Below are 21,756 nucleotides of genomic sequence, written 5' to 3' on the forward strand. Positions count from 1 at the left end.
TATTTGAAGCACTTTTGACCATTTTTTGAGCACAGTTTCACAACCAATTATGGATCCATCTGACAGTGTTCCCATGTATTCCACATTTAATCAGTTTGCTAATCAAAACATTATGGGGGACCTTATCAAATGCTTTGCAGATTAATGACATCCACAGCATTCCCACCATCTAACAAATTAGTGACCTGATTGAAAAAGATATAAGATTAGTTTGGCAGGATTTGTCCTTGACAAACACATGCTGGCTGCTATTGATCACTGTATTGTCATCAAGATACAGACTCCTGTATAGTCCATTCTAATATTTTTTCTGACAATGAGGTTAGGCTGATTGCTCTATAGTTTCCTAGGTCTTCCTTTTTACTTTTTTTTTTAAAGAGAGAGACAACAATATTTTCCCTTCTCCAGTCCTTTGGCACCTCAACTCTTTTCCACGATTTCTCACATATAATGGCATTATATAGTCATTTTCCCCTAAAGTACTGACTGCTTTGATTCCAGTGACCAACTCTTCCCTATTGGTTAGCATCAAATTTAGGATTGCCAAACCTCTACCTTTTGAAATAAGAATTTATCTGCAAAGCACATCAGGAACTTCTTGGAGAGCCTATGCTTTGCAGAATTAGTCCTCCAGCAGATATTAGGATAATTGAAATTAGATTTGTTTCTGAACCACATAATCCATTTCCCATCACTTCTTGGTTTGGTGACCTGTAGTAACTTCCTACCACAGTGTTGCATTTATTTATTACTCTGTTTTTATGCACATAGAATCATAGAGTTGGAAGAGACCGCAAAGACCATCCAGTCCAACGCCCTGCTATGCAGGAAATCTAAATCAAAGCATTCCCGACAGATGGCCATCCAGCCTCGGTTTGAAGACCTCTAAGGAAGGAGACTCTACTACCCTCAGAGGAAAAGTGTTCCATTGTCGATCAGCCCTTACTGTCAGGAAGTTCCTCCTAATGTTGAGGTGGAATCTCTTTTCCTTTAGCTTGCATCCATTGCTCCGGGTCCAGGAAACAAGCTTGCTCCCTCCTCAATATGACATCCCTTCAAATATTTAAACAGGGCTATCATATCACTTCTTAACCTTCTTTTCTCCAGGTTAAACATCCCCAGCTCCCTAAGTCGTTTCTCATAGGGCATGGTTTCCAGACCCTTCACCATTTTAGTCGCCCTCCTTTGGACATACTCCAGTTTTTCCACATCCTTTTTAAATTGTTGTGCCCAGAATTGGACACGATATTCCAGGTGGGGCCTAACCAGAGCAGAATAGAGTGGCACTCTTACTTCCCTTGATCTAGACACTATACTCCTATTTATGCAGCCTAAAATTACATTGGCCTTTTCAGCTGCCGCATCGCATTGTTGACTCATGTTCAGCTTTTGGTCTACTTGGACTCCTAGATCCCTTTCACACGTAGTTTCATTCAGCCAGGTGTCGCCTGGCCATCCTATATCTGCATTTCATTTTTCCGCTCTAAGTGCAGTACCTTACATTTCTCCATGTTGAAATTCATTTTGTTAGCTATGGCCCAGCTTTCTAACCTTTTAAGATCATTTTGAATTTTGATCCTGTCCTCTGGGGTATTAGCTACTCCTCCTAGTTTGGTGTCATCTGCAAATTTGATAAGTATGCCCCCAATTCTGTCATCCAAGTTATTGATAAAGATGTTGAATAGCACTGGGCCCAGGACAGAGCCCTGTGGGACCCCACTGGTCACTTCTCTCCAGGATGAAAAGGAGCCATTGTTGAGCACCCTTTGGGTTCAGCTGGTCAGCCAATTACAAATCCATGTAACAGTTATGTTGTCTAGCCCACATTTTACAAGCTTGTTTGCAAGAATGCAATGGGCCTCAGACCCCTTCAGCTTCCTGGCCAGAGTTTCATAGGCAGAGGTGATCTGCTTAAAGCTGTTCTTGGCCATGTATTCACATGAATCAGGAGAAAAGGCTACTGATCTGTGTTATTAATGAGTTTTTGCAAGTTCTCAGTGACATTGTGGATATGTGTAGCAGCACACTTCCCAGTTCATCTTGTCAGGCTAACACAAAGGTACTTCTATACCCATGAGCAATGAGTCCCCAACTACAAGTGGCATCACTAGGGGTGTGTGGATCGCAACTGGTGACACCCTAACGGTCTTCAAACATCTGCCATTGGGCAGAAATAGACTGTGGCATTCATATGCTTCCCTTTAAAATGCTTTAAGAGATGGTGTGAGTGGGGTGAAGCTATGTGGAAGGAGAAAGGAGAGGCCCCAGAATTTTTTAAAATTAAAATTTCAAATTTTTAAAATTTTTGTTGAATTTAAACTTTTTTTAATTCTTTTAAAATTTTCTTTTAAAACATCACAAATCTTCACTATGTATATGTAAATACATTTAGGTTGTGTGTACTGTTGTGTGTACCATATTACAATTTGAAGGTATAATTTTAATTTTGCTAGTTGTTTATGTCAAAACTATTAGCTTTACATTCAGTGGTATATGGGAATTACAATTTATGAGTAACATTAGTGCAAAAAGCGTTACTAAGGATTCTGTATGGTGTGAAATGGGAGGAGGTCAATGGGAGGGTCACACCATGAGTTACTGCACCGGGTGACACCAACCTTAGTGTCACTGCCAACTACCAGCACTTTCCTTTTTTCTCTTCCCCTTGATCCAAGTCAAGAGGATAAATGGATAAAGAAGATAAATGGTTCCCCACTTCATTGAATTATTCTCACTGAGTCATCATGAGTGTTTACAAATTTTGCTTTTCTATTAAACTACAAAGCCTCCCACACAATGCATTTGGAAAGACAGAATGGAGTTATTCATAAACTGTTTGTTTTTAGAAGATTTTCTATTTTCACATTTTTTTAACAGTAGGAGAGATGAACAAAAAGGCTACTTGTTGGAAATAATGTCAGTGTTTATAAAACTGACAATGAGAGCATATGGATTGCTAATTTAGGTGATGGCCTGTTGCTTTGAAGGGGGAAGTTATTGTTTTTTTGAAGTTGTGAATAGAAGCACAGCAGGTCTTGGTGTCCTAGAGAGGCAGGTGGGTACATCACATGTTTAGACAAGTACTGCATTTTTCAAGCAGAGATAAGGAGAACATTCCCACAACCTTTTTGCTGAATCCCTCCTTATTTTACTTAGAAGTTTTGAGTTCTGTGGGATTCTTACCCTTTAAAGATTCTCATATGTGTGTGGGAGAGTTCTTGTTTACATTTGGTACACTGTAGAAATCAGTTACAAAACTCCCATTGGTTTTAGGGTACCATGATTACAGTTTTCATATTTATTTCTGCTTTAGTAGAAAGAGCTAGTTTAGAGCTAGCTATCCTTCATGCTACTTTGAAATAAAATCAACAGCACTTAAAATCTAGTTGGAGTGCTTTTTTTTTTTTTTTTGCAAAGCAAGCATTTCTGGTACCAGAAAATAATGGTGTTAGATAGGTGCACGCCACCATTGGAGTCTATAGGAACTCCAATATCAGCGATTTTCCATTTTGGCATGTGTGTGTGTTCATGTGTGTGTCCAAAATGGATCCCTTGTGAAAACAGAGGGGCTACTGTGTTGTCAGCAGCTCTCCATAATCTGAGGCCATGGTATTTCATATCACATACGACCTGATCCTTTGAACTCAAGATGTCAGAGATTAAACCTATATACAAATCATGTACTCTTTACGAAAGCACACTTACTTATCCCTCCCAAAGTTTGAAGCAGCCAAAAACCCTACAAGACAGGGACCATGACAGTACATGATACCACCACCCAAGTGTATTTTAGAGATATCCCCCTGAGCCTCTGAAAACCTGTTGTTTATGTCATGGTTCCTCATGCTAGTTTCAATGGAATCATTTTACTACCTGTTTTAATTAATTGTATTGGTTTAGGAGGGATATGCTGTTTTATGTTAGGCATCTTTATTGAATCATTCAAACATTTTGACTATGGTTGAAAGCAGTTAACATACAGTATTTTAGCTGGTGTCTGATATCAAGCAGATGTTTTAAATTTGCTAAGATTTAAGAGGATTAAATTAATAAACTTTTTATTTTATTAACAGGTTGAACCACTGATACAGAAGGGCCATGAAAATATAGTGCATCACATTCTACTTTATCAATGTAGCAGCAGCCTCAATGATAGTGTATTGGATTACGGACATGAGTGCTATCATCCAAACATGCCAGATTCATTCCTCACCTGTGAAACTGTCATTTTTGCTTGGGCCATTGGAGGAGAGGTAGGATTAATATTTGCTATAACTGATTTCCCAAATTAATGCTATGGATTGGATCTGGGATTTTTATTGCATTAGATGAAATGCGTTGGGGTGATGGGACAGGTGACCTGCTGATTGGGGTGGGGAACAGGTGACTTTTTGACAATTCCTCCACCTCTGCATTTCCTGTCACCATTGCTAACGCTATCATTTGAGAAAGTATAGCAAAGAAGATGTCTTTTAATAGCAACGTGTAGGTAATGTTTCTACATATTGGTGAATTTGGTATCAGAAGAAGGCAGGTGTTATCTGTCTTGAACAAGGTGAAGACTAAGGCCCATCTAAAATACAGTGGGACCTCTAAATTTGCTGGGGTTAGGGGCACAGAACACCCATGAAAATGGAAAAACCACAAATAAAAAACACTTTTTTAAAATCTGAGAGAACATCTCTCTAGGAGTCTCTAGGTCCTCCTGAGCAACTCTATGGTCAGCATCTGCCAGACATGGACCATATAATTGTGCTAGAGGACCTATAAATATCTAGAAAAGTGTTCTTTTTAAATATCTGTGTCTTCCACTGCGACTTCTGGTGGATGTTGACCATACAATCTCACTGGATGACCTAGAGATTCCTAAAGAGAACATATTAATGAAATTTGTGAATAATCAAAGCTGCAAAAGTCAAAGCTACAAAAGCAGAGGGACAACTGTCTGTATATGGCACAGAGATCTTGAGCTTTCAAATCTTGGATAATGTTAGATTTTATTCAGCTGACTGTATTGTCATGAAGCACTGTACTAGTGACTCCAGGCACTATATTTGAAATTGGATACAGGGCTTGTCTTTCAAAGATATAGCCATGTTAGTCTGTACAGTCAGTATGTGGAGAGATCTTGTAGCACCTTTGAGTCTACTTCCTCAGATGCAGAGCTTCTCTTTGTAAATGCATCACTGGAACTTTAATTATTACACAAAACTTACCAATTCAGGGTTAATACATACAGTAAAACTTGGTATACAGAACAATGAATTTTGATCCAGTTGAAAAAATGTGTATACTGGTGAAAATTGTGTTTGTATGTTCTTAATCTATATTCCACCAGCCTCCCATGACTCACAACATGGTTAAAAGTAATTTTCCCAAATTGTGGGCTTAGGCACAGCTTTAGATAAGGTCTAATAGTAAAACACAATTAAACAAATTATCCTATTTAGAAAAGCCATCAAATTAAAAGCAATTCTAAAAGACTTGCTTGTTCTTGTTCTTGTGTGCCTTCAAGTTGTTTCCAACTTAAGGCAAACTCATCATTGGGTTTTCTTGGCAAGATTTGCTCTTGAAAGAGACTTTCTTTAAATATTTGAAGGCTCTCAGACAGAAGATAAAGTGAACTGGTTTTTGCTATTGGGGGGATGGGTGCAGAAGAATGGATTCAAAACACAACAACAGAAACTCTGACTAATTATGAGGAATTTCTTCATAGTAAGAGGTGTTTGGGAGAGCCAGCATGATGTAGTGGTTTGACCACTGACTACAAATCTGGAGATTGGGGTGTCTGAATCTCTGCTGGCCATGGAAACTCACGGGGCAAGTCACACTCTCTCAGCCTCAGAGGAAGCAAAGGCAAAGCCCCTCTGAACAAATCTTGCCAATCTCAAACTTCTGGAAGGATGTTTTTTGGTGATACCTCTGCTGTCTCATTTTAAGCATATGCTTCTAACATATTTTTCACTCTTATACATTTTCTGAATGTTTTGTTATGGCTAGGAATAATAATATGAAATTGAACTGGACTTTTTTACTCCATATTATCTCTTTAAAAATCTAGATTAATAAACTGAAATGTTTTCACTGTTCAGGAATACTGTGGGAATATCTGCTCCAGTAGCAATTTCTGATATGTGTCAGTCTTGGTGGATCTGTGGTTTTCTAGGGCTGACATATCACCATACTAATGAAGATATGCTCTAGACTAGGACTAAACATTAGAAAAATAGGTCAGTTCTGGTTTACATATGTTTCCGTACCTTAAATTCTAGGGCTTTACATATCCTCCCCATGTTGGCTTATCCATTGGGACAGCACTGGACCCACAGTATGTGCTTATGGAAGTCCATTATGATAATCCATCATATAGAGAAGGTATGTTTCTTCATTCTTCATTCTTCTTAGAATCAGTTAATAGAAGATGACATTCCATATTTTCTGAGGGTGATAATGTTAATAAAAATCTTGGATCTGAAGACTCTTCAGACTAGAATGTGTAAACGCCATTGCTCAGATTATTGTGGAGAAAGTGGGGATGAAGTTCTTCACTAATTTTACTTTCAAAGGAAGCAACAAGTAATTTTAGCATTTTGGGATCCATTCTAGAACCCATTTATTTTCTTGATTGTCCAGGGTATCCTCAGCACTCTTCATCAGCACCACATCTCAAATAAATAGGGAATATTAAAAGTAAAGCTGGAGATTGAGTAATGAGGGGAAAGTGGAGGTTGTATTCTGGACTGGGTGCCTGCTTGTCTCTTACATACTGGAGCCAAGAGATCAATATCTCCTCAAAGGCACCTCACAGTATCATAAATGGGGAAAAATACAATTAACTGGTTTAAAACATCATCTTGTAAAGTCTGGGATTTATAAATAAAAAGTCCACCTTAAATTCTAGGGCTTTACATATCCTCCCCATGTTGGCCTATCCATTGGGGAAAAGGGCTGCCAGAGCCATGAGAGATAACAGATTATATAAGAGATCCTCTTTATCTGAGGGAGAGAAGTGCTAAAGGTCAAACTGATAGCCATCTATAACTTACTGTCTGCCTAGTTAAACCATCATAGTGGAAAAACACTGCAGTTCCTTCTTCATTAAGTTGTAAAACTGACTGCTTTCTTCTGTACCTGGCACAGTCCAGGAAAGCTTATTAACAATTAGATCAGTAGTATTGGAGGTATAATTCTACAAATGCATACATGTGAATAAATATTAATGAACAGATTTGGACCTATTCAGATCCTATAGGCAAACCTATAGGAACCAACTATATGACTGTATATAGTCTATATAAACTGTATGATTAGATTATGTCCACTTTAGTATTTACTTTGTAAAGCACTGTACAGTTTAGGTTGCAAGTGTGTGTATCTGTATATTTATCTGGGAGTAAGCCTATATTTCAGAGGAAGGAACTGGCAAAACCACCTCTGACTATTACTTGCGTAAGAAAACACTAGGAAATTCATGGGGTTGACATAAGTCAACAGGTGACTTGAAGTCACATACAAACAAAAGAGATTATCGCACTTCATTTTTCATCCAATGTGGGCACAGGTTGAGAACAAGCTTGAATGATTGAAAATGGATATTATCACACAGCAAAATGTTGCTGATGCTACCAGGAGACTACAAGCCATCTCCCAGCTGTGCTTAGCCCGCCGATTTTGCAAGGACAGAAAGTTTCTGTATTTCAGAACTGGCAAGCTAAGCACAGCTGGGAAATGGCTTGTAGTCTCCCGGTGACATCGGTGGCGTTTTGCTATGTAATGACACCCATTTTCACCTGTTCAAGCCTGTGCCCAGCCCATGCCCAGATCAGTTAAAAAATGAAGTGCGATAATCTCCAAAGACACGAGCCTCATTGGACTGGACATTTGAATGAAATTCTAGCTGTAGAGTTATGTATCTGTTCACTGCTTCTTTAAACAAATACAGCCCTGGTATATAAATCCACAGGGGTATAAATCCATCCCACAGAATCATGGATAAAGGGAATTTCGAATAAAGAATTGATTTGAAATGTAATAATATTGATAAATTGTATACAATACCCACAACTACTGTATAAGAATTGTATGTGTATTATGGTACAAAATTGCCCTCCATGCCTTGAAGGGGCATAAACATGTGCGACTTCTCAGTACAGGTTAGAATAGTATAGAAATCAGCCAACTCTGCTTAGCCATCCCCTTGTGACTATATTTTATTTACAACTTTCTCAGTTTCTGTAACCCATTTAACCCATCTTAAATACAATTTCTCCCCTCTGTTATTTTTCTCGCACACAACTGCCAGATGCTGCTCAATACCGACAGGATATTGTATGCTGGTTTGTAGCTGATGTTGACAGTTGCTCTTTTGTTTTCAGGCATGATAGATAACTCTGGATTGAGGCTATTTTATACTCCAGATTTAAGGAGATACGATGCTGGTGTTATCGAAGCGGGTCTTTGGGTCAGCCTCTTCCACAACATCCCACCAGGCATGCCTGAATTTACATCAGAGGGTCATTGCACCCAGGAATGCCTGAAAGAAGTATGTGTCTCCTGCTTTGTGCAATTTATTATGATTCCCTGCATTAACTGAAAGCTCATTTAACCGGCTTCCTTCTGAAGGAAGTAATGAGTATTTGCATCACAGTAGGCCCTGGATCAAATATAGGGGCATGTAGTAGAACTTCACATATAACTGGCCCTTTCATTTTACTTATCTCTATAGAATTTGCTTCATGGACAAGCCCCTGTACACTTTTTCTTTAATTTCTCATGTCATCCACTGTGAGAACCATTGAAGAAAAAGTTGAAGTTACACTCTGAGATTCAGTTAACTCCCAAGCCTATAAGTGTGCAAGGTCTTGTTTATTATCAACTGATGAAAATCAAATTCTTTAGTTTTAAAAACTGGGAGCAGGAACAAAGAAAGGGTGAACAGTAAAAATGCTGCTTATGGCTACCATGTGGCCTTGCAGTGGTTTTTTTTTTTGTTACATCTATATTGTTGGTGAGCCCATACTAAAAACTGAAGAATTTCTTTTTTAGGCTGACTACAAGATCAGATTAATTTGGAAATATTTTTAAAATGCTCTGGGAATATGCTGTGATATTTCAGGCATTAAGAATCTAATCACATGAGAAAAGAAAATGAAATGGGAGAGTAGTGGCTTTCTCCATGCCTCTCCACATGATGTTGTAGGACTTCGGTTCTCCTTTCTGAGGGAGATGGTTGTAAAAATGAGCCTTTTGCAAAACAAATTTTCCCAACAATAGACATGTTTCTACCACTGTCTCCTTTGAGAAGAAAATGGAAGTGCTGCAACAGCATATGGAGAGACACAGAGAAAGTCACTACCCTCCCACTCCACTTTGGCTTTCTTTTCTCATGTAATAGGATGGTAAGTCATAGTGTGGTATTATATATTGACCAAATCATCAGTCCATGTACTGCTAACTCCACTTGAGTTGTAGGTTTTTGCAATGTTATTTCTCTTTTCTCTGAGAGACTTCTACACCTTAAATTCTGTATAATTTAATAATCCCAGCAGTTGTCACAAGTCTTGAATCAACTGCATACATATAGTATCTCTTTTAATAACATATCTGCACACTGTATTTCTGTGAAGGGAGGTGCATATATGCATCTTGCATGCATATAAATTAAACATTGAGTATGTGTGCTGTCATGTTAAATGAAGTCCTTTACACATTGTGGCAAGTTGACAAATTTCACTGTTGTTTTTTTTCAGGCACTTGATGCTGAGAAACCAAGTGGGATCCATGTCTTTGCAGTTCTCCTCCATGCACACCTTGCTGGTAGAGCTATAAGAATGCGCCATTTCCGTAATGGTGATGAACAGCAGCTGCTGGCCTATGATGATGAATTTGACTTCAACTTCCAAGAATTCCAGTATCTAAAAGAAGAAAGGACCATCTTACCTGTATGAATCCCCTCTGCATTTCAATCATGTATTTGTCATTTTGCCAGTTTTCCAGGGCAGTTTTCCCCCCTTTCATGTGGAATTCTGCTTTGGGAGAATTCATATGTCTCATTTTGTCATTACAAGACTCTCATCTTGATACATGCTGGGTTTTGATGCTACAGAATTAAAGCAGTTGACACCACTTTAACTGTCATGGCACCATCCTGTGGAATCCTGGGATATGCAGCTTGGGAATTTAGCACACAGCTAAATAATCTGGTTTATCTTGCCCAGTTTGAGTCCTCTTCCAGGAGGCAGCTGGATATTTTCATGTGCTTTTGACTGCTGATGCTGCCGATGCAGCCTCCCGCCTAAATCCCACCTAAATCCTGGCTAGAATCCGAGCTCAGCTGGGATGCTCCCAACTTTGCAAATTGGTCAGCTGAGTATGGCTGGGAGCCCGGTTTTACACAGGAGGCGGCATCAGTGGCAAAATGCATATGGTAATATCCGGCTGCATCCTGGAAAAGGATTCAAACCGGGCAAGATAAACCGGATTATTTAGCTGTGCGCTAAACTCCTTAGTGAGGTATTCAACCTAAGCTCTGGTGTCTCACCAAGCGACAAATCTCAGGATTCCACAATATGAAGCCATGACAGTTAAAGTGGTATGAAACTGCTTTATGTCTGCCATGTGGCTAGATCTGAAAAAGGAAAAGCATTAGGAGAAGAAACTGGTATAGAAGAATGACAGACAGAATAAATCTAATCTCAGTCTCCACCTCGTAAAGCAGGTTTTTCTTGCATTGAAAAGTTTCTGATCTTATATATTTCCATATAATGTTTGATTTATTTAGAATGCTGATGTACGCATTGTTAGGGATATAAGAACAATTTCTTTTATTAATTTTAAGTAATCTTACCTAATTTAACATGGTGCACTGAACAGTTGAAGTGAAACACAGTTATCCTTCAACATGTACACCTCTAATATATGATATAGTTGTCTGGTTTAAAAAACATCCCCCCCCCCCCCCCACACACACACACTAATAAAAATAAAATACAAAATGCACTGTATTTTGTAAAATTAATTGTGAATATTAGAAATGAGCCTGAAAATACATACAAATTTTGTGCAGCCGTTTAAAAAATGACTATGATGCAGAAATGGGATGTCCTGAATTAAGACTAGAAAAATATGCTTTAGTAAAGCTGAAACTGACACATCTTTTCAATTTATTGATTCATATTCTGCTGTTTATTTAAAGTTATTCTCCCCATCATTCTAGCACTTTTTCTGTTTGCCTCTTAATATTTTCTGTTCACAGCATTTTTTTAAATTTGATTTTCTTTGTAGAATAAAATTTTCCTTCAAGGAATTGATCTTTTTTTTCCTGACAAAAAGTTTAGGTTGCTAAATGAGTAAAATGTGGGTTGCACAAACTGGAGACTGAAAGGCTGTTCCCCACATATATCTGTCAGCATCAGTCAGTTGCAGCCAGGCTTATTATCAGCCCCAGGCCTCAGAAGATGGCTAGTCATGTCATGCATTTGCAAGATGGATAATTTATTGCCTATAGCTATAGCTATTAAGTATTAATTTAAAGAGCTTGTTTTTAACTCCTAATTAGACTACTAAATTTTTGTGCTTTTTTTTTTTTTAATAATCGGATACACAGTTGTGGTGATGCTGGAATTATTGCTATGTGTCAACATTATCATCTCAAAGTAAGCCTGATTTACATGACCAGTAGGCATGTGGCAATCACTTCATTGTCTTCTAAAAGTTAACTTATTGAAATGGGACAGTTGTTTTTATGCCAAAACTGCCACTGTAAGCAGCATGAAACCTTTTCTTTACTATTGCAAATATGTTTTTAAAAGTGTTTGTTGGATATCCAAATTGCTCTAAGTAGTGGTGACTTGGCTATAGGCTATTGTTGAAGTGGTGCTGCGCATCTGCCATTTTCCACAAGTGCCTCACAGTCTCAGTCTCTATGTAAGCATTTGATATTCCAGCCCCTCCACATACCTTTTCCCATTCATGAATCAACAATAGTATAGAGAAGGACTGGACTGGAATAAAAAATGTTCATTGAATGTAAGTGGCGGACAAGTATACATCCTTGACCAGACGATAGAATGTCCTATCTCTACTCACACTGAAGTACAGTTGTGCCTCTGTATTCATGGAGGTTAGGGCTGAAGGATCCTCATGAATGTGAAAATGTCACAAATAACCTTTCCTCCCAGTTACAGAATGGCAGGGAGGAGTTGGAGAGGAGCGCAAGCGCTTGCTTCTCCTTCCTCTCCTTGTCGCTCTGTAGCTGGCTCAGCTGGGCAAGTTACAGGGCATCAGGGAGGGGTTGGAGAGGAAGGGGATTGCACGAGCAGGTGACCATGATCAAAATCACAAGTGCCAAAGTCACGAATACGGAGGGATAACTGTATTCTTACAGAGCTCTTGGGTCAAAGGTAGTGTATGTCTTATTTATAACATGATCCTCCATATGTATACTAAGACTGAGGGTGGAAAATGTTTGGCCCTCCAGATGTTGTTGAAGTGGAACTTCCATAAGCTAATGGGGAATCCAGAATCGGGTTGTGAAACAAGCCAGAACCAATTCAGGGTTTTGGCCCTGTGTTGTGTAGGTAGAATGCAGTGAGCTGGGGGGGGGGGGGTCGGGGAAAAACACTCATGTTAACAAGACCTCAGTTTAATGAAATTTAATCCTTGATAGAAATTCATAACACCACCTCTGAGTAATCTATGTCCTTATTCAGAACTAAGTCCCTCTACATTCAATAGAATCTCCTCCCAAGGATATGAAATACATGAACTTCACTGTGTAGTTTTGGGCCAGTCATATCTCATTCTAGCCTACCTCACAAAATTGTTGTGAAGATAGTGACAGGGAGGACCACTGAGCTCCTTGGAAGAAGAGTGAGATATAAATAAATACAATAAATGTAGGGTTGCAGATTTAGTCACTTACAGCATAAAAATATTTTTCTTTCTGTCTTTGTCCAGAAATGATTAGGAGATTCTTCTTCCAGACAAATTCCAATAATAGATACACTATATTAAGAAGCAGATATTTGATTTCTTGGGACATCAGAAGCATGCACCTCAAGAGTCAGTACCTCTTTTCCATACAACTCAAAACCCATCATAATTGTATGGGGTATGCTCCACAACTTGTGGGTGACTTAAGAGATTTATAACATGACAGGCAATCCTTAGACTGCAAGTCCAAAAGCTTTAAAGCTCCAAGATCAAAGACATAATTATTTATTATTATTATTATTATTATTATTATTATTATAAATATAAAACTCTCATGTTCGTCTTCATTGTCATTCCAGCATAACATACACTCCTGCCACAAATAAGCAGGTGAAAGCAAAATGTTCAATATTCAATAGACAAAAGCTGAATATACAGTCTTCCCTTCATTCTTCTTTACAAATTGTACAAATGTTCTCCAGTCTTTCACAAAATTATCAAGTGATTTTAATCAAAGTAGATAATGTATCAGTTCCTGCCATTTCAAATGCAGATCTTACAGTTTTAGTATAATCTGATCTTGATATAGTGTACATTCATTAGCAGACCAGCTGCCACAGTTTTCACCAATAGAAGAATTCTGGACAGCATTCAAGGGTAGTCCTACATGGAACATACAGTAATTTAAGCCTGACATAGCCAAGCTATAAACAACTGTTGCCAAATCAGACTAGCCAGAAAAGGAGATAGATTGAATTCTAAATATAATTGTGCAATCATACGGTTTATCACCAACCATACCTAAAATCTAGACACAGCATTGGATCAGACAGTACTTTTCTTCTTCAAAAACTAAATTCTCAAATTATTGTTTATTTTTTAAATAAATATTTTTTTAAAAATAAATTACAAGCCACATAATGAATCAAATATTACAATTTGTAACACTGAAATTCTTGAACTTTGTTTTTCAGGGAGATAATTTAGTCACTGAATGTCACTATAGTACCCTGGATCGACAACAAATGACTTGGGTAAGAAACTTATGGCACGACTTCGTATGGATTGAAGATATCTTCAAATAAATATGTTTAGATGAAAAGTGGGAATTGGAAACACTTAGCCTTTTCAGATGCTACACCCAACACTATGGAAGGACCTTCTACTTGTGCTATAGGATTTCCAGCCCTGGCCCCAGCTAGAGAACCCTTCAACGTTCTGGCCCAGATTTTGATGTGTACGGAAGGAGGCAAGCAGAGGAGGAATTTCTTCTCACTATGCTATCTGTTCTTCTGACAGATGAAAACAGTAGGATGTAGTTCTGAATATTCAAAAAGTTATGAGATGGTGTGTGTGGCCATTTATTGATAATGCATCTTTCCAGCCCATTATTTGGTGCAAAGTAGATCATACAAAGCTAAGGATGATCCTGAAGCTGTATAGGTTCATATGCTTGTACAGTTGGATGGAATTGCACCTGGGAATTTCACTTCTTTTTCAAAATATGGGTCAAGGCAATTCATAATGTGACTAGACAGAAAATGAGGCTAAAGGAAAAAGCTTAATCTTTGACAATCCTTTTCACTGTTTATGTGTGATTTTATGGCAGCTGTAAACTATTGAGTAGATATTCAAAGATGTTAATTTCCCTTTAGCCTCTTTTGGGGTATTTTAATTCACATATGCATTTGAATCTGTGGAATCAAAGTCCCATTTTTAAGACTCAAGGTTAACAAACAAAGGAACTTCCGTTTGTTTGGCAATTATCATAATAGCTGTCAGAGGGGTGGTCTTAGCAAGTTTCCTTCCTAGTTTGTGGTCTCTGTTTCTCAAGTCCTCTCTGCCTCTTTTTGCTCAGTTCTGTTTGTTTTGTATCATCTCCAGGCTTATCTCCATAGATTATTTCCCCTGACATTCTGTCTTCTTTGATGCTGCTTAATATGTGCCAGCTCTTAAAAGACACATTTCAAGATTCTTGAACACATATTCCTCTTTATTTCAACCTTTGTTCTTTGAGCTGCTTCCTGTAAAATATAACCCGTTGGTGGGTGGGCTGCTGTATAGTGCAGTCATAGGTCTTAGGACCATCTAAACACAAAATTGCTGCAATGAGAAAATTTCACCAGCAAGATTTGACTATACAAACAGAGGGGGGTTTATTATAGTGGGGATAGACGTCATGCTGTATGTAAAGGTAAATATTCAGGTTTGGATCTGGGCATTGAAGGAAATCATTACCCACCATGACACAAGTTTTCTATGTCATAATCACTATTACAAGCAGCCTTCATGCCATTGTCCAAATACTATGCCAAATTTCCTTAATGACTACTTGTTGCTACCACCATTTTGATTTTTCTACGTCCAGGATCACAGTAGCAGCAACTACAATAGTGGCTACATAAAGCCAGCACAGGGGGGCAGCAGTGGGCAGATTTGGGACCAAGTACAGATGCCTGGATCCAAGAACTGAATTGTCTGGCTAGAGTATCCCTTACCAAAATTTGCATGCACCGCACAAGTTAGGAGAGTGACACAATGAGAACTTCTTAGAAAAGGATAAATATTAAATATGTTTTCTTGCCACGTGGTCTCAAGAGTAACATGTCAGCACCTGTTATTTTATAATGTTACTTCAGCTTTGGTAAAAAAAGAATCACTACTGCAAACAAAATCGCAATTACTTTTTAGTCATTCATGTCACTTATGGATGTGTTGGCTACTTCAGCTTTGTGCATTTAGTGTCTTAAGTTTCTTGTCTCTATTGATAGTATTATCTTTCTGGAGATCATCACCTAAATTAAGACCTAAGAAATCCTGAGGCCTACATTGTTGGTCTGTTTAAATTTTCAGGGTGGTCTTAGCACCAGAAATGAAATGTGCCTCTCTTACCTTCTGTATTACCCAAGAATAAATCTCACCCGCTGTGCAAGTATTCCAGACATAATGGAGCAACTTGAATTTATTGGAGTTAAAGAAATTTACAGACCAGTAAGGTAAGTTAAGGTGAATTGCTTTGTGGCCTCTGGTGCTGGAGAACCAGTGTTTCGTTGGTTGTCATTTGGTCAAACTTGTCTGAAACATTGCTAAATGCTGCTCTTCTTGATGCTACCTTCTGGTTCAGTTTTGTTGTGCTTTTTAAAGCACCATTTGTTATCCAAGACTACAAACATCAGCAAGGAAGGTTAGAAACAGATCCCCGCTGATGGGAACAGTCCACTGTAGTAACCAGATCCAACACTGCATCTCAAATCAGATGAAACTGGGTATAGGAGGCTGATGGTATACTGAACATTCACGGTAGGATGGAGTTAAGGATCTATTGCTTCTGATAGCCGAGGAAGAATCTCACAAGCAATACAAATTACATTCCCCATGATTCTTGATGCCTGCTATGCTCTCATAACAGCAGTGAAGTCATAAGAGAAACTCTGATGTGATTCTTCCTCACTGTAAGATCTTGTTAGTATTACCAAGGAAGAGTTAGTGAAGGCAAAAAGTAGGTAGTGATTGCCCGGAAAGCAGAGAGGCAACTGGGATGATTGGGACAGGTAAGCATCTGGGTTCCATTGTGTTGCTGTTGATACAATGAGCACAACTGGATCTGAATGCAGTTCAGAGTGTAGTGCTTGAAAAGTTACATTTAGTGAATGAATGAATGAACTTCCAAGTTTTGCTGGGGGGAGGGCACATATTTTATTTCTAGAGCTGGGGTAGAGATTGTTTTTGGAAACAGTCGTCTTTTTCCCTGAGCCTGTTTTGAATTGAGCCAAGGAAAGTTCACTCATCACATTTTGTCCAGAAAATAACTGTTGGTGGACAATGTACTAAAATATAAATAAACTGCATTGTGTCATTTTGTGTGGTCAAGTTGATTTTGGACAACACATTACATAACTTGAAATGTACTGATTTAGATATGATTTCCTTTGTTACAAATAACTGTGTACAAGCTTTAAGTATAGGTGCATTATGCTACAACCCACTTTTTGTCTCTCATGCCAGAAGAGAAAATGGGATAGATGAGAGAGAGGAGGTGAAACAGTGTGTAGATGGTAATAGAATGCTGTTATCATCAGCCCTCAGTGTCCACAGATTCTACATTCATTCTGCTTTCAAACACCCAAGGCCTGTAAATGTTTTTTTTTTAAATTTCCAAAAAGAAAACCTTGATTTTGCCATTTTCTATAAGGGGCACCATTTTACTATGCCATTGTATGTAAAGGGACTTGAGCATCCACAGATTTTGGTATCCAGAGGGTTCCTGGAACAAAATCTTAGCAGATATCAAGGACCCAGTGCATATCAGTATGTGATAGAAGAATACTTGCATAGATGCCTGTGGATGTACTTCCTATGTATCATTGGCCATGTTTCAGCAACGTTCCTCACCATAGTGTGGTCCTCAGACTGAAATATGTGATGAAATGTGGCACCTGATGTGGGAAACCTCCCCCATCCTAGATGTGTCTCTCATGATCTAGATTTGCTTGATTTCCCCACTGTAGAAAAAATGCAGTTTGCCTTCACTTTAACTGCCATGGTTCCATCTAATAAAATTCTGGAATTTGTAGTTTTTTGAGGCACCAGCACTTTTTATCAGACAACTTGTAAAACTACAAATCCCAGAATTCCATAGACTGGAGCTGCAGCACTTAAAGTGGTGTCAAACTGCATTATTTTTACAATGTAATAATAATAATAATAATAATAATAATAATAATAATAATTATTTTTATTTATAGACTGCTATTCCGCATTGATCATAGCGGTGTACATTAAAATTGCAATACAATACAAAAAAAAAAATTGCAAGGCCTCTCTCCCCCTCAAGATGGTGGTTGGAGGAGGGCTCTTTTTCTTCCAGGCCAGGCCTCTCTCCCCCTCAAGATGGTGGTTGGAGGAGGGCTCTTTTTCTTCCAGGCCAGGCCTCTCTCCCCCTCAAGATGGTGGTTGGAAGGAGGGCTCTTTGTCTTTCCAGGCCAGGCCTCTCTCCCCCTCAAGATGGTGGTTGGAAGGAGGGCTCTTTGTCTTTCCAGGCCAGGCCTCTCTCCCCCTCAAGATGGTGGTTGGGAGGAGGGCTCTTTGTCTTTCCACGCCAGGCCTCTCTCCCCCTCAAGATGGTGGTTGGAAGGAGGGCTCTTTGTCTTTCCAGGCCAGGCCTCTCTCCCCCTCAAGATGGTGGTTGGGAGGAGGGCTCTTTGTCTTTCCAGGCCAGGCCTCTCTCCCCCTCAAGATGGTGGTTGGAAGGAGGGCTCTTTGTCTTTCCAGGCCAGGCCTCTCTCCCCCTCAAGATGGTGGTTGGAAGGAGGGCTCTTTGTCTTTCCAGGCCAGGCCTCTCTCCCCCTCAAGATGGTGGTTGGGAGGAGGGCTCTTTGTCTTTCCAGGCCAGGCCTCTCTCCCCCTCAAGATGGTGGTTGGGAGGAGGGCTCTTTGTCTTTCCAGGCCAGGCCTCTCTCCCCCTCAAGATGGTGGTTGGAAGGAGGGCTCTTTGTCTTTCCAGGCCAGGCCTCTCTCCCCCTCAAGATGGTGGTTGGAAGGAGGGCTCTTTGTCTTCCAGGCCAGGCCTCTCTCCCCCTCAAGATGGTGGTTGGAAGGAGGGCTCTTTGTCTTTCCAGGCCAGGCCAATCTCCCCCTCAAGATGGTGGTTGGAAGGAGGGCTCTTTGTCTTCCAGGCCAGGCCTCTCTCCCCCTCAAGATGGTGGTTGGAAGGAGGGCTCTTTGTCTTTCCAGGCCAGGCCAATCTCCCCCTCAAGATGGTGGTTGGAAGGAGGGCTCTTTGTCTTTCCAGGCCAGGCCTCTCTCCCCCTCAAGATGGTGGTTGGAAGGAGGGCTCTTTGTCTTTCCAGGCCAGGCCTCTCTCCCCCTCAAGAAGGTGGTTGGAAGGAGGGCTCTTTGTCTTTCCAGGCCAGGCCTCTCTCCCCCTCAAGAAGGTGGTTGGAGGTGGAGGGCTCTTTGTCTTTCCAGGCCAGGCCTCTCTCCCCCTCAAGAAGGTGGTTGGAGGTGGAGGGCTCTTTTTCTTCCAGGCCTATGTAGATGCACTCATAGTCACTGTGCCTCTGATTCATTATAGGTAATTGCACAAATGTGTGTGCTTGTCTTTTGTTATTGTTGGTGATGGTGGTAGTATTGCTGATATTAATGTGTGTGTGTATTCACCTTAGAATCACCATAAGTTGGAAACAATTTGAATGCACACAGCAACAAATCTGCTTTCAAGTCACCTGTCAACTTAGGTGACCCCATGAATTTCATTGGGTTTTTAAAGGAAATGAATACTTAGAGATGGTTTTACCAGTTCCTTCCTCTGAAATTTAGCCTGCAGCACCTAATATTCATTGGTGGTCTCCCATACAACTTGTTAAAAATATGTTTTTCTTTCTAGGAACAATTTTCTGTTTCGGTAAAGATTTCAATGATAGTAGAAAAGTTTGTGCTTATCTTTATGTACAGGACTTGGCCGTTCATTATCAAGAGCCCAAAACAATACAAAAACCTATCTTTTATGGATGCAATGAACAAATTTAAATGGTCCAGAGAACATGGTGTTTCCTACAATGACTATGTTCTTAGGTTGCCAGTGAATGTAAGATGTACCAAGACTGACAATGCAGAATGGACAGTAAGTTTAATTCCTTTTTAAAACTCTGCTTCGGGCAACATTTGTACAGATTGTAAAATTTGTGTAGTTTATGGAGCCTTATAGTTGCAAGTTAAAAATTTTAATTGTATTATCCTTTAAAATTGTGTTACTTTATTTATCACAATAAATAATCATTATGAAGAGTGGTAGCTCACTAGTCAAAATGCTCACATAAGAACTGTCTTGCAGGATCAGAGTCAGGCAGCTTTCTGTTAAATACCACTCATCCACATTTTTCAGCAGGAAGGACATGATCATAAAACCTGTCTATTATTGTTAGCTGATGATCAGAAAAATAGGATTCTATGGTCCCATACAGACAGGCCAAAATAAAGCTGCTTTGGGTCACTTTGGAAGTATGCTGCTTAAATCGTGCATGCGTCCTAAGAGTCCGGAAGCCACGCCAAAGCCACAATCCAGTTCTAAGGACTGGATCACAGCTTGGCGCAGCTTCCAAACTCTTAGGATGTATTTAAACAGCATACCTCCAAAGTGACCCGAAGCTGCTTTATTTTGGCAGTCTGTATGGGGCCTATATAATGAAATAGTAGAATAGTGCCCTTATTCATATATATTAGTGTCCTTGTTCAGGATATTCCATTCTGTTTTCCTTTCCCCTCTCCCATTACTGTTCCATGAATACTGAGTTGCATGCAAACAAAAATATCCAACATTGTCCACAGTCTTGATGTATATTGAGTAAGATCCATATGAAATCACCCAATAGATAGTCAGCATAATTGGCTTTGATGGAGTCACTCATGTTTGAAAATCCTTCTCCCATTTACTCCTTTCTGCCCCAGTAAAAGGTGGTTGTTTGGGCTGGCTATTTCTTGATGGTGATACACTAATCACTTATTAATCATAGCATTATTAAAGGATTGTACTGGTTGCCTCAGTCCTTTATTGTACATGCTGATTTGAATAACCAGAAGTTCCTATAAAGTGGAGAGCAATTAACAAACCATTGTTGTAAGGTATATAAGCAATATATCATACTTCTAGCAGGTAGGAAGTTCAGCTAGCAGGGATTCAGACCACAGCTTCTAAATGTGTGGAATGTATTATGCTGGGAAAGTAGCTTAGTGTTTGTTAATCCCATCAGGTTCATCTGGCACAAGGAAACCTGTTTAAGTAAGTATAAATGCTAGTACTAATATATACTGTCATGTTATATAATACATATTGATGTTGGTGTCTATCTTTAGATGGTAATATATAAATAATGCAGACTAGTTGGCACACATGAAATGATGCCAGCTAAACTCAGATAAGCTGCTAGATGCATTATGGTGTCCTGTAGTATATGCAGGAAATAATTTTATTTCATTTTAAATTTCAGATACAAGGAATGATGGCTTTCCCACCTGAAATAGAGAGGCCATACAGGACAGAGGAAGTTATATGTAGTTCGTCTCCCTCATTAAACTACAGTCTATTTTTAATCCTCCTCCTTTTTCTGTACATCTCAACTACTGCTCTAAGGAATAATGGGCTTGTTGTATAATAATTATGATTGTACTCACTTATGATTTCTGTGCCATGCAAGTCTTGAAATGTTTGCACTTTTGCTCCTCTAGATTTATTTTTTTACATATTAATAAACTAAGTTTGTTTCAAAAATAATGTTCACCTCATTTGAAAGAAAGATTACTGTTTTTAAAGGTAAAATTACAATGTATTGTGTATATAAAATTCACTGATTTGCAAATTGTTATCTAAACTGATTCATATAATTTCATTTGATTTTTCCTTGCACATCACTTTATGACTCCCAAAAGCTGCTCTGTATTTGGATACCAACATAATAAACTAAACTTTGTCTAGGTAACCTTAATTATGCTGAAGTCTGCTGAGTTATTTTACCTTTGCTCTTAAGACCAGAATGTACACATAAAGCTTAATTGTTCTATTGCTGCCAGTCTCCATTAGTCATGTTAGCTGTCTCATGCTCCTTCAAGTAAAGCTATGGCAAGATTTTTAAATCATTGCCTGAACGTAGTGGAATCCCAGACTTCTTTTTTTATTGCTGCTCTCTTCCTGTCCAAATTGGAGTTTCTTCTCTCTAAGTTCCCCTTCCTCAGATTACCAATATGTCACTGTCCTGGCCTGCAATTGTAACATTATTTGTGCTGCTCATCATAACTGTGACTATACTAGAAATGTTGTTCACCAGCTTT

The 21,756-nt window shown here is 39.1% G+C and overlaps 1 protein-coding gene across 1 annotated transcript in view; it reads left to right on the forward strand.

The window, feature by feature from the left end:
• Positions 1-21,346, forward strand: part of LOC149311106 (DBH-like monooxygenase protein 1) — a 56,716-nt gene extending 35,370 nt beyond the window's left edge. Inside the window, exons 5-12 of the mRNA XM_089529481.1 lie at positions 4,074-4,253; positions 6,273-6,375; positions 8,376-8,542; positions 9,750-9,941; positions 13,908-13,967; positions 15,787-15,929; positions 19,387-19,555; positions 20,919-21,346. Of these exons, the coding sequence (XP_089385607.1) occupies positions 4,074-4,253; positions 6,273-6,375; positions 8,376-8,542; positions 9,750-9,941; positions 13,908-13,967; positions 15,787-15,929; positions 19,387-19,555; positions 20,919-21,083 (1,179 nt within the window). The 3' untranslated portion in view covers positions 21,084-21,346. The remainder of the gene's footprint in view (positions 1-4,073; positions 4,254-6,272; positions 6,376-8,375; positions 8,543-9,749; positions 9,942-13,907; positions 13,968-15,786; positions 15,930-19,386; positions 19,556-20,918) is intronic.
• The last annotated feature ends 410 nt before the right edge of the window (positions 21,347-21,756 follow it).

The sequence above is a fragment of the Sceloporus occidentalis genome, unplaced genomic scaffold (genome assembly GCF_023333645.1).
Source record: "Sceloporus occidentalis isolate IW3139 unplaced genomic scaffold, rSceOcc1.0.p SCAF_6, whole genome shotgun sequence".
Classification (NCBI taxonomy): Eukaryota; Metazoa; Chordata; class Lepidosauria; order Squamata; family Phrynosomatidae; genus Sceloporus; species Sceloporus occidentalis.